General features: G+C 40.3%; 1 protein-coding gene across 1 annotated transcript in view; it reads right to left on the reverse strand.

The window, feature by feature from the left end:
* The window catches only part of pitpnm3 (PITPNM family member 3), a 131,753-nt gene that overhangs the window by 73,063 nt on the left and 44,703 nt on the right, over window positions 1-13,987 (reverse strand). Inside the window, exon 3 of the mRNA XM_080460449.1 lies at window positions 1,160-1,270. Coding sequence (XP_080316575.1) covers window positions 1,160-1,270 — 111 coding nt within the window. The remainder of the gene's footprint in view (window positions 1-1,159; window positions 1,271-13,987) is intronic.

Here is a 13,987-nt window from a genome sequence, read left to right on the forward strand (position 1 = left end):
CATTGACTTCAGCTGTAAAATGTGTTTTCAACTCCACATAATCCCTACGTATACAGCTTGTAAATGACTGAATAGAAAGAAACATCTGAGAGAACAACTCACAGACACATTTATTTTCCAACTTTGATATTTTCTGAGCAAAAACATACATCAGTTATGCTCCTGGAAGTAATAGATGTAAAAAACACTGAAACAAATATTCAACAAGCTGCACAACTGACTGAAACTTCTTCAAAAGTACTGACATTACCCCGATTCCAAAGAGCCAAAATAAAAAGGACAACTAATCTTATATTCACTTGAAGAGAATAAAGTCTGTTCAAGCTACTTGTCTCTTTTGTTCAACGAAATCTTAGCAAGTCGACAGCAGTTTGCTTGTTTCGAGGTAAATATGCAGTAGTGACAAGAAGCACAGAGTGGTAAGATTAAGTTTAAAAAAGAAAAAAAAAACATCACATACTTCATAATTGTTAGGCTTCTAAAGTGGCACTTCAGTCGCTCTGAAACAGTTTCCTCTCAGAGTGTGACAATGAGGATGTGTTTGTTTGTTTATTTTATTTGTTTACAATGAGACCTTTACATTCTCAATGTTATCAACTTGAAAAAGCTTCAAAAATCACCAGAGGGGGTGTTTACTTACTGATGGGTTTTACATCATGAGATAAATGTCAAATTTATTGACACAGTGAAACACACTATTAAAAAAAAAAAAAAGCTTAATAAAGTCTTAATAGTGTCTTAAATATCCTTCAAAACTATGAATTATGCCTTGAGGAACAATGAACGCATTGATGTTCATGAGGTATTTTCTATTGGATTTACTTTAAATACAATACACTGAAGCCCGTTTGAGTGTCTGTTTCTTGAATAGCTGTTATGAGACTGAGTGTATTTTAAAGTGAGCCAATATTTCCCTGTGCCCATTATAACTCAATGAGATGACATCAGGGCAGTTCTTTTATTCTTCCTTGGCCTTCGTGGTCCAGAATGATTTAATGTGGCTTTTAAATAGAAGCTGCAGTCCATTTACTCAAGAGAAATGAAAAAAATAAATAAATAAAAATATGTACACACCAGTGTGTGTGTGTGTGTGTGTGTGTGTGTGTGTGTGTGTGTGTGTGTGTGTGTGTGTGTGTGTGTGTGTGTGTGTGTTGCATACCGTGTGCCTGGTCCTGCATGTGACCCAGCGTTTCGATCTGCTCCACGAGGTCATTCGAGTTCCACTGACTCATGCCCAGCAGAATGGCGCTCTTCCCCTCCATAACATCTGCTGAGACACACACACACACACACACACACACACACACACACACACACACACACACACACACACACACACACACACACACACACACACACACACACACACACACACACACACACACACACACACACACACACACACACACACACACACACACACACACACACACACACACACACACACACACACACACACACACACACACACACACACACACACACACACAAAGAGCAGTGAGACAGAGCAGCAAAGACAATGAAATGTAACGTTAAAGGTTGTTTTTTTGCTGGATTGGACCAGCGGTGGTCTGAACTGGTCCCCGGTCGTCTGGACTTGCAGAGTGTAAACAGATTTGGATTTATTCGCTGGGGCTCGCTCTGTTTCAGGAAGAGTCGCAGACACAAAGCAACGGCGAGACGCGAGCCGAGAGGCCAGCGAGGCAGAAATCAAGCAGAATCAAAGCCATACTGTGACGGTGACGGCTGAAAAGTTCACCAACTAGTAAACATGGTTTGTTTACATGCCTGACTTCATTTTGCACCAGCTCGCCATCATTAAAATGACTCGGTCCTCGTTCACACTACAGGGAAAAGCGACTCAATTCTGATTTTTTACTCACAGTGACTCATATCCCACCTGTTCTGTGGCCGTGTGAAAGCTCCAATTCCAATGTTTTCACACCAGACCCAGGCCTTTATCATGTGCGGTACCAATTCTGCTATTTTTCTTACATGCGACGCTTCATTATTGACGTGCGAATCCTAATTTGTTGTGCTTTGGCATAAACTTCGATTGAATTCAGCAAACAGACACAAAGAGTTCACACACTGACATGGCAACCTGAATACACAAAATTACGTGCAGCAAATAAACAAAACAAAAGAAAATCGCTGGTGGACGACGGCATGGTAAACATGTTCAGCGTTCAGCTCATCTCATGTGGCTCGTGTAGCAGGATAACAACAGGAACGCCATCGCAGCGCCTCCGTCAGTCTCTGAATGGGCTTAAGGGATGTTTACACCAGTGGACCTGCACCGAGGCTTGTTTATGACGGTGGCATACAAAACATTCTGTTTCTACTAATACGCCATCATCTGTAATAGAGACGCTGCTGCTGCTGCGAGCGTATCTCTTTTAGGCGGACTGCTGTAAATGCCACAGTGGCCCAAATACGACACACTATTTTCTGGAGATTAGGTTTGAAAGGAGTACCGTTTCTTTTAGAGGACTGGAGAAAAAAAAATGTTGTTGAGGGGCGACGGTACAGGAACTGTGTGTGCACAATCACTGGAGAAGAGATGGTTGTAAAACAAGGAACATCAGCATCTGATCTCTTTGTTCAACTGCATGTTTTCCATCACAGCCTGTTGAGTGAGAGACAACTGAATAAGTTAATCCATGAAAAATGTGATTCTTGGTTCAGGTTCCTCCTGTCTTATGGACTTCAGGGTGACTTAGGTAGCTTTGTTATTTATTAGCCTGTGCTCCTCCTGAATCGAGGGAAAACTTGAGAGGCCAAACCCCTTAAAACTACTGTCATAATCCTGAGTGAGAGGACAAGGTGAAAAGTCGGCTTTTTTCAATACAATTTTTTTTTAAAGATTTCTGAGAATATTCAGTCACAGTCATGGCACTCTGGAGGAAACCTTGTTCTTATCATCAATCTACTGGTGCCTGTGCTGAAGAACTATTTAATACAGCCGTGGGATGCATGCGCAGTGGCTCCATTCCACAAAAGTTGCATTTTCAAAAAAAAAAAAAAAAAAGAAAGAAAAAGGCGGCATTGTCAGCAGTTCCGAGCACCGTTGTTGTGTAAACAGACACACAAAACTCCCAACTGCAGTTTAAAGCCAGTCTCCTCACTGAAAGTGAAACTTGCGTCATATTTGTATGCAGTGTTTGAATACTACATTTTCAAAGATATACAACTTACATCATTGCCATCGTGGGAATAAACAGCAGCCATGCTCTCCAGCAAAAGAAATATTTCATGCCCTTTGACTCTGAATTCACGGTAACTTACAAACCTGTCTGATCTCAGTTGTTTCTATCCCCACAAGACTTATATTTAGCAACATGAGTCCTCCTGTACAGTGTTTGTTGCTCTATAAAATATGTGTCACCGCCGTGTTGTCGGAGTAAATGAACAGCTCTGTTAGGTTGGGGAAATATCCAAAGACTGACAGGAAGACGGGCCCGGAGAGCCTCGTGGTTCACCGTGACTGAAAAGTCGTCATCCGGTGGATTCTGGGACGGGATGAGTCATGCAGGAGGCGACTCCACCTGACTGATTCTCACACATTCCTGCACGGCGGCTCTGAGAGACTCTGGATGTCTGGATATCCACCGCCTGTCCTGTTTGGCCAACACAGCACACGCTCATCCAGTCACAGTTTGCCTCTCATTATCTGCTCCGTCTCCGTCGCCTTTGGTGCCTGCTCCCTCCCTCCAATCAGGAAATAATGATGCGCGCACGCACGCACGCACGCACGCACGCACGCACGCACGCACGCACACACACACACACATATAGAGGCAGAGTGAAGCACAAAGTAAAATGAAGAGGAGCGAGGACGAGGCACATATTTGAACCTAACAAAGCAGTGCACTGCGAGAAATCCTTCGTTAGGACAGGAGGAAAATGCGAAAGCAGGCTTTACAGAAATCCTGAAAATATGGGGTATTGAGTCGCCTCGAGGGAGAGGAAACGCTCGCAGGCAAAACACAAGCTTCTCTGAACAAAAGGACGCAAATGAAACTGAAAAACCTCCACTGAAACTGGAATTGCACTAAAATCAGGACAAATGCATTGAAGAATGCAAATAAGCCGGAGAGTGAAGCCGGCTCAGTCAGGCACGTCTCCTGCTTCAGAAATATACAGGAAATCAAATTTGAACAACAGTGCAAAAAGAGAAAGAAGTGTGAGATTTGCCGTCAGCCGTCAGCCTCGGGGGGGGAGAAAAAAAGAGATTTAGAAACATCCCTCAACCTGTCGGCTCACACCGAGTTAGTGTCAGAGTGGAAGAAAGAGGAAGAGATGGTGTGATTGCTGAGCGGTGAGGAAACCGCCTCAGATGACCTCCACCACTCCAATATTTCCACAATTCCCAATTCCTTGATCTCATCATCATGTATTAGTTGCAGCGGTGGAATCAGGGAAATAATTTGGGTTTTATTTTCATCCTATTCAACTTCTGATGACGCACTATGAGAATAAGATTGCTTTGGGGATTATCCTGCAAAACGGAATAAGCGGGATGAGTCAGGTTGAAGATGGATAATGGCACTGGAACAGCAAAAGTGTAGCTCTCAAGCAGAGACTGTACACATTATCAGATTTTACCAAAGAAAAATGCATTGATAATGGAGATGGAGTGTTTTATCTTTGACCTTAAATGCCAGAACAAATATGACTGCATACATCTGCAGCTGTCTTGTGTGGAGGTTGGAAGGGAGTTTTCGTGTAGAAATCAATATTTATCTAAATATGAAACACAGATTTTAGCTGACTGAAGATATAGAAGATGGTGAAAGGTTGTTTTTTTCCCTTTTCTTTGAAAACTTTTGTCTTATTCTCCATTAAAAAAAAAGAAAATAGCACCTATGCATTTAGGGATTGAACAGAGGAAAGGAAGTTTTCTCTATTTTATTCAATATAATTCGGTGCAACATTAGGTCACGTCTTAACCTTGATTGTGGTGAACCTGGGTTTGAATCCCAGGTCTGAGTTATCTGGCGAAAGAAAATAAAGTCTACAGTGCAAGATGCAACGGTCCACTGAGCTAAATGTGACCATAATTCAAATTCAGCATAAAACAACGGGTTGTGGAAGCCGTGAAAGAGGAGACGGACAGAGACGGACAGAGTTGTCCAGTCGTTTTTCTTTATTGCTTCACACAGCAGGACAGTAGACCTGTCAAACATTTTTTCTGTGACATCACCGCACTTCCTCCTTTAACACCTGCCGCATCACCAACACACACCCCACACGTCACCGACACACCCCTTCCACTCTGAATGAGAGAACCTCCCTCAAGGTGCACCAAGGGGTATCCATTTACAGTGAAAAGTCAGCTTGTGTTTTCAAAGTGTTGTAGATGAGCTTTCGCCATGTCGGCTGGTAGGAAAAATAAGCAGTTCCAGGCCCAGTGTACATGACATTTCAACTGAAAACGCATTGTTTTTGCGTTTTGTTTACGAAAAGTTTCTTGTTCAAGTGGTAACATTTTGAAAATAAAGTCTGTTCAAAACAGCAGAAATGAAGAAAACAATGTAGATTTCATGTGAAGCCACTAGTGGGTGCTGTTGTTTGTTTTTGTAATAAAACCACACACATGCAGCAGTGACCAACACACTATAAATACTAACAATGGGAGGAAACGGACATTCTAGTGGATAGACGACCAAGTTGGATTGTTATTACGATGACTGTCAAAATAAAAGTACCAAGTCCCAGGAGAATCTGGACTGGGAGTCATGACACCTGAAGGCAAACATTGTTGTCCATCTAGTCACACATGTACAGAAGAAATATTTACTATGACCGTGGCATTTTCCCCGTTTCCATGGAGACCAAGTTGAAGTGTTTTCAGTTGTCGTGTAAACGGACAGCCGAAGCACAACGAAGGTTTTCCGTTTTCACTTGAAATCCTTGTGGGAGAAAGGTTTTCAATCATCCTCAGTTGTGCTTTTTTTGTGGTAATTCGGAGGGGTTAACTCGCTAATATGAAGATAAAACGCTATTTTACAGGTTTGAAAACTCTTCACCTAAAGCCAGTAATTAAAAATTAACCATCTGCCACATTTATAAACATGATAGAACTTATACATATATACAGACCCCTTACAATTTATTATTGTTTTGCTTGCTGTGTTTACTTTATATGCTTTCTTTGTGTTTTGAAGGCTTTCTATAAAACTGAGTCATGTCTCTTCTGGAGTAAAAAACATTGATGACATCGACATCAAAAGGCTAATACCCATGTGTGTATTTCTCTTCTATTCCTTATACAGTCTGGTTCCAGATTTTCTGCTTTGCAAGAATGTTGTTATCTAGGTTACGGACATCTGGCCTCTATTCTTTTATAGTTTGCATATTCAGTGATGTGGCATGGCATCAGTTTGCATATTTCATCTCCTATTTGCATTTTTTATCTGTTGCATCCTCTGATGCCGACTGTATATTATGTGTCCCATGTTTCAATGTAAGTACATTTAAAGAACAGATTACGTTAAATTGTCGGCGTGCAACAACAGTCTTATTCAAATCAAATACAGCAGCAACTGATTTTCACTCCTCAGCACAGCAGAGCCAGACAGAAAGAAAGAGGCAATCAGGGAGAAATGCACCTGCTGGGACTAGTTTGGAATAAAAAAACCACGGCTGGGATTGAGCCATGCACACTTCAAATCCCATCCAGCATATTTCTATTGCTAACAAGTGGTATTTTCTTGCATTTTACAAAATTGTAATGAAGCAAATCCCTCCAGCAACTGGCATTACTCTATCATTACTCCATCATTATGCTCTTTGTGTGGCTTCTACTGAAATAATTCATCAACTAATCTTGTGTGGCGTTAGAAGAACCGTACCTTGACCTTCACTACCACAATGTTAAAACAGAGTGGGGTTTTTTAATGGTCAGAAAACCACAACGGTCTATCGTTGGTTCAAGGTCCACAACATTTCACTCATGAGACTGCTTGTTGAAAAGTAAAACAAAGACGTCAAAAATGAAAGTAGAAAGAGGTGGATTACAGAGCTCACAACTTTTCTTGTTTTTCTTACAAAAACCTCACTTGTTCTGACCTTGGGCGCAGGAACAATATATGACTTTGAGAGTAATTACCTCGTCTAATGTAGGACTGGGACTCTGCTGCAGCCTGGATTCAACAAGGACCAGCTGCAGCGTCGTCAGCAATGCAAGGCTACCTATTTATTACCGTATTTATTCCTTTGTGATGCTGTTGCTGTCGATCTCAAGCCGACTGAAAGCGTCACCTTACAAAAAACAACTAGAAACATGCTTGACACAGTGTAGGACACATTACACGGTGCTTTAACAGCCCAGTTTGTTATTTTTTTCGTGACCTTGCTTTGTTTTTAGGTTGTCGGATCGCTCTGTGTGCAGGTTTCTTCCACGGAGGCAGTAATGATATAAACACCCAGAACAGAAGCTGCTGTTTTCTTCACACGTCAGCACAGAAATTTGGGGCGACACTTATGTAGTGAACAATTATTATTGTGACTCGATTTCCCCGCCAAAAGCACTTTGAGAAAGCTCAGTGGAGTATATGATGTACTCTGATTTAGAAAGCATCCGAAATGTTTCAGACAGCGAAGTGTCTGTGTGGATCTTTGAGAGAAAAACAACACTGACAATCTGTAAAACACGGGAGTTAAGACCTGGATCAGTTCACAAGTTCTTGCAAGAGCTGTTAAAAGCCAATCAAGATTGTTGCCATCTGGTTTTTCCTCCAAAAAGTGACAGGTAAAAAAAAACAAACTGAGAGGAAATGAGATGAAGCTGAGCTTCCAAAGCAGAGTTAAATGTCAAACCATTGTTCCATTACGCTTATTTGTGTCAAGGAGACGGGCAATCTCCTATTTTCAATTTCCCTTTCCTCCATGAGATTAAAAAGCTGTGAAACACTAATAAACACACGCACAGTCTGTTGCAGACATTTCTAAGAAACACGATAAATAAGACTTGAGTGACCATTAAGAGGATCAGCTTGACTTTCAGACAGAGAGAAAAGGGGCTTTTTATAATTACAGCTTTTGAACAGTTGACCGTTTCAGGGTTAAAAACTTTTGGTTTTGAGTCTTTTTGACAATAAGGAAACACTATGCATGTATAGTGAGTCATGTTACGAAGCTGCAAATAAAATACTGAGCAAATATTACAATCTCTGAGCTGCTTCAGCCACTTCCCGTTTGACTAGAAGATAAAAAGCTGCAATCAGCCACATGTTGGAGGGACTGTTTAGCCTGAACATTAACAACTTCAGAAATTATCATGAAAGTTGTTCAGGGAGAAACATCATTTTCTCAGAAGCTTCCATTCTTAATGTCTTTGCACCTTTATTTAGATGTCATCACAAAATACGCAACTTGTCACAAATAAATGATAAATTACACAAGATGAGAGATGGGAGAAACATGGGATATGAGACGTAAGAGAAAAGAAGTGACACTAGAAATTAGACATAATGAGATTGGAATAAGAAATTAGATGAGAAGCTTAACTTTGTATAAAAAGCTGCTCCAGTGTCCAAATACATCTCGAAATCCCAGATCAGCTCCTCTGAAGGTCACCGATTGGCAAGTTCAATATCATTTATCCATAAAATAACTTGTAACACAGCTAAATTGTTGAATTATGCAAGGTGGGACATTGTTATGCTTACATGATTACACATGCCCAGGTTTTTAGAAAAACAGATATTTCCCCCTCTACATAAAAAAAAATAAGAAAAAGACCTGCATGTCCACTTGGTTCAGAGCTGCTATGAGCAGCCAAACCTGTAGGGGGCAGTGTAACGAGAAGCATTAAGCCATGATAGCCAATCAGAGTCCTGGAAAAAACACAATGTCACGAATTGTGACGTATATATCCGCCTACCCCCCTTTAGATGTAAATGGAGACAGAGTTTTTTAAATCTCCACTGTCACCGGAGTTTTCAGGACTCATCCTTTGTGGCGACTCATAGCTGGTTTATGTGTAAATGTAAAAAGCGCAGAGAAATATCACTGTTTTTTTTAAATTACCCAGGGTATGTGTAAACATGACCTGAAACTCATCTACTACACAAGTCAGAACCAAAAAGCAACCGTTGAGCTACAGACACAGGAACTCCGGAGCACCGGGACACAGATAACGCAGAAACACAGTAGACTCCCACTATAAACCAAATCCCCCGGGTGATGACAATCACACACTCAAGTGAAACACATCAGGGCAAAGAACAGCAATCAAACACCAGGACGGGGAAGCCAAGGAGCGTGAAACCAGAGACCGTTACAATCGCTCAAAAAACAAGAGACACAACATGAACTACAACAAATCCTACATTTAACAAGTAGAAATATTCAGCTATTTAACAAGGATATCATTTAACATGTTCTTTTTTTAATTTGCCATATATCAGTGGAGCTGGACCACGTCATAACCTGGGGTATTTCTCGACTTTTGACACACATGACTAAACTTAAAATTCTGATGATCTCAAGCAAAAAGTAAGAATGTTTTCAGTTTGTATTCAAATGCAGAGCACTGCAACAAGTGCTCTCACTTTTGAATTGACCAGTGAGTGTATGTATCGAGGCTATAAGTTGCACAAACATCCAACAATGGGTTTGAAGTGAATCTTGTTGAATCTTTAAGGCAGACATTTGTTTGTTTGTTTTTAGTAATGCTGTAGGTTATAAGTTGGGTCTATTTGACTAAAAGTGATCGAATACATCCAATCAAATTCTCAGTTTTCTCAATGCATAATCAATATAGTCAGTATAATCCTGAAATCACAACAACTCTATTTGCAACTTCATTTCCTTTTTTTTTACCCTCATATCTGATTGATGACAGTCCAGAAAAGCCAACGTAGGGGTGTTAAAACTCTATTTTCACATTGTCTAAATGGTAGAAGCACTAATATAATAGCATTTATGGACCTCTTCTCTCATTAGAAGTCATTACAGATTTTACAAACACTCCACAAATAACACAGAGCGGTTCTGACTGAGCAAGATGGGAATCTCACAATAAATAGACGACATCCTCCTTGCATACAAATATGCTTCACGTCCAGAGGCAATTTATTACTGCATCACACGCAGGAGCAGCCAACAGCAAGTACATTCATCCAGGCTCAATCTGTCAATTCACCTTGCTGTTCAAATGCATGTCAGCAAATAACAAATCTGGATTAACATGCAGCAAATTTGTCAGCAGCTCGCATCAATAAGCAATGCAGCAATTCATTTGACATATGTCTGGCACACACATTTATCTCAAAATTATGTTGCTTTAAAAACAAATGGCAGACAAAGGTTTCCCACTCGTCACTGTGCTGTAGAAAACCAGTCAGTATGGCTGATTTTCTGACCCCCCCCCCCAATAAAGCAAAACTGCACATTTCAGAGTGGCCTTTTATTGTGGCCACCCTAAGGCCCATCTGTGCAATATTCATGCTGTCTTCAGCATCTTGATATGCCACACCGGGGAGGTGGGATGGACTATCTCGGCAAAGGAGAAGTGCTCACTAACACAGATTTAGACAAATCTGTCAACAATATATAAGAGAAATAGGTCTTTTGTGTATATAGAAAATGTTTTACATCTTTGAGTTCAGCTCATGAAAAATGGGAGCAAAAATAAAAGTGTTGCATTAAAATTTTTGTTCAGTGTAAATAGTATATGAAGTAATACTCATCAGGCAGAACACGTGTTACACTGAAAAGGACAATAATACTGAGAAAACCAAAGAGTTTCAGTCATTTTCTCATTCAGCTGAATCTCATCCTCAAACACAGTGAGAGGGAAACTTACATTCTGGAACATTATATTCAGTAGAGCCGGACGTTCACCCAACTGAGTACGGTGTTTGAGAGGAGTGATTCGGTTCTTGAGCTTTTTTTCCCCAAACCGAGTCGAGTAATTCTGGGGTTCATGTTCTCTGACAAAAGCCGTCATCTTTGTCGGACACCCTGGGAAATGAAAACGGGCAGCTGTGATGCATCGTGAAAGCCAAAGAAATCAAGGCGTTTGCCGATTTCCTTTACAGAATCTACAGGCATGACAGAATATGTCACTTTTAGGAGTCTGAGTGTCTGGAGAGGATGTCAAGACTGTTTCACCTGGTATCAACAGAGAAGCATATAAGGGAAGTTTGATAAACGCCTCACAGACCATCTAGGAGTCTGCTGGGTGGCTGTCGCCTCTCGACTCATGCATCATTACCCACCACACAATTAGAGCAGGTTGGAGTATCAACTTCTGCTGTGCGCCATTATCGGTTAAACCCTCGACACAGCACTGACTTCTTACTATACTGGGGGAAATCTTTTTTTTTCCACTTTTGAACCATCTTTATATGGTATTTATACTATGAGGAATCTGTAGTGGAAACCGTGAAAGTTATCAGAATTACACATATCACCATTAATGATGTGCTTTTTGCAACTAAGGAGTCACAATATCACTGACTACATGCAATGGGACAGTGAGAAATGCTAAAATGACCAAATATTGTTGCTTGCTTCATGAAGGCCTGAAGCTGAATCACAATCTCAGAAAACAACAACTTTGGAAATAAATGCAAAGCTTACAATGGGTACTAATGTCATTTTCAAAATCAGTTTTCTCATCTTTGCATTGATTCAAATCTACAGTATAACATCTACATTTCCAATATTACCAGCAAAACCAGCATCCACCCGTAACCCAGTTTAAAAAAAATGCACAACACCATACGATATATTACAATTGCACTGTATCGCCGAAGTATTTGACTCCAGGTGGCATATATTGCAGACAGCAGGAATGTTCACAGTCTTTAGGACTGACTTCTCTTTCTTGGAAACCAGAACAAGTCCACATATTGGTCTTACACGCTGTGAGAGTCGGACATCATTACATTCAGCCAGTGTTTGGTAGAAGCAGGGGGGAGTATTGACTGGCTGACTATCCTGTTACCAACTGGAGGTTGGAGACTTTTAAATATATTTAAAATATATATATATATTATTATTTTTTTATTTATTTTTTTATTTATTTATTTATTTATTTTTTCACTGCCCAAAATTATAATAAAACACAAGATACAACATTCTTACAAATCAATGCTGTATGTCAACATGGCATATTGTGATATTTATTAATATGTTCTTATAGTCCAAGCAGAGATACTCATTCAAAACAAACCGTTAAATCTCTAACAGCATTTAAAAAATAAAAACAAGGCTTGTGAAGCATTTCTTTGCAGTAAGATAAAAGAGCAGAATGTTGGAAATAAGGAGAATTTATGTTTATTCTTCTAGAGATTAAATGAACTGGAATGTATTCTATACTGTGAATGAACCCCGCAGCGAGGAATAGTCATACAAGACCAAAACACTTACACCCGTACAGCAATATGTTAAACAGTTCATCTGTTCGACACGCCTGGCCTATTGAAGCAGCAGCAATTCATGAGGATGAAATACCAGTAAGAGACGTCAGTTGTGTCGTCTGAGCTCAGCCGACCTTGTTATTGTCAGAAACACATTGTTGTGACGGTTTTGTTTAACCTGATGAAACAAATTCTTCCCGCTCGCGGAGCCCTTTCTGGGTTTTTTACAGCAGATGACGCCACCATGACACCACGAGCTAAAGTCATCAAATATGAACACAATACTGAGAAGACTGCAATATTTAGACACGCACAAATTATTGAGTGAAGGCAGCGTCAAGACATCAGAGGAAATAATTGCATGGCGTTCCGTCTCTGGCCGAACAGCCTCCATGTTTTTGTCTTGCTTAAAGTAAAACTTTCGATGCCGAGTCGTGCTTCTGCCCCGCGGCTCCCTCGCTGAGTGCAAATCACCAAATAATTCACAGAGAGAAGAGTGTAACGCTATCTTTATAAACCACCAAAGCCACCAAATTTCAATCTCTCCATAATGAGAGGAGCTACTCAGCTTTTAATGTGAACTTCAAATCTCTTCCTCTTTTCTTGTTTCATTGAAAAGCCTCTATATGTCTATCTATAACCACCCCACAATTGTCTTATTTTATTATTTACAAACCACTTTCATTAATATCTACTTGTTTGTTTGTGTCTTTTTGTTTTGATTTAATTAACATATCTAAGTAATGCTTTTATATTTTGCGTTTGCATTAATCAGATTTGTTTTAGTATCATTTCATTACATTATTTAGGAATTTAGGAAGCGGGTGTTTGGGCACATGGTGAAAGAGGGAAAAGAATAAATAGAGATATAGCAGTAGACATACAGTATAGGAAGGACATGGAGGGCATCCATCTTTCTCTTTTTTTCCTTCTTTTGATTGGATGGAAGGTTTGTTGCAGACTCTCAGTATGGGTGTTTGTATGGAGGGCCTGCTGTGTAAAGTATAAATTGAAAAGGTAAATTTCATTTATTTGTTTTTTGTTTATTATTTACTTAATGACAATAGACTATATTAATAGCAGGAAAAGGATAGAGGAGGAGAAAGAGAAGGGAGGGTCCCGTTTTTGTTGATGTTGTCATTTTGCGGGCGGTTGGTAGGGCGGGCGTCTCCCAATCGGAAGGTTGCAGGTTCGATTCCCATCTCTGCCTGCCTCCATGCCAAAGAGTCCTTAGGCAAGACACTGAACCCCAAACTCTGTGTGTATGCAGTGTGAGAGTGAGTGGTTGGTGATGGTGGTCAGAGGGGCTGATGGTGCAGATTAGCAGCCACTCTTCCGTCAGTCTGCCCCAGAGCAGCTGTGGCGACATACGTAGTTTACCACCATCCAGTATGGAGGGAATAAATAATGCAATGTAAAGCGTCTGAGCGTCAAGAACAGCGCTACATAAAATATTTGTTATGTTCTTCTAAATGGGTATTGAAAATGTGTATATAATATAAGAATACTACATGTACCATACACATAAGCTTATTTAAAAAAAACACATAAAAAAAAAAATGCAAAGTTTCTGATTTGGAGACGAACCGGGGATTTTTTGGCCGCAGGTG

Source organism: Lipophrys pholis (assembly GCF_963383615.2).
Source record: "Lipophrys pholis genome assembly, chromosome: 3".
In the NCBI taxonomy this organism is placed as follows: Eukaryota; Metazoa; Chordata; class Actinopteri; order Blenniiformes; family Blenniidae; genus Lipophrys; species Lipophrys pholis.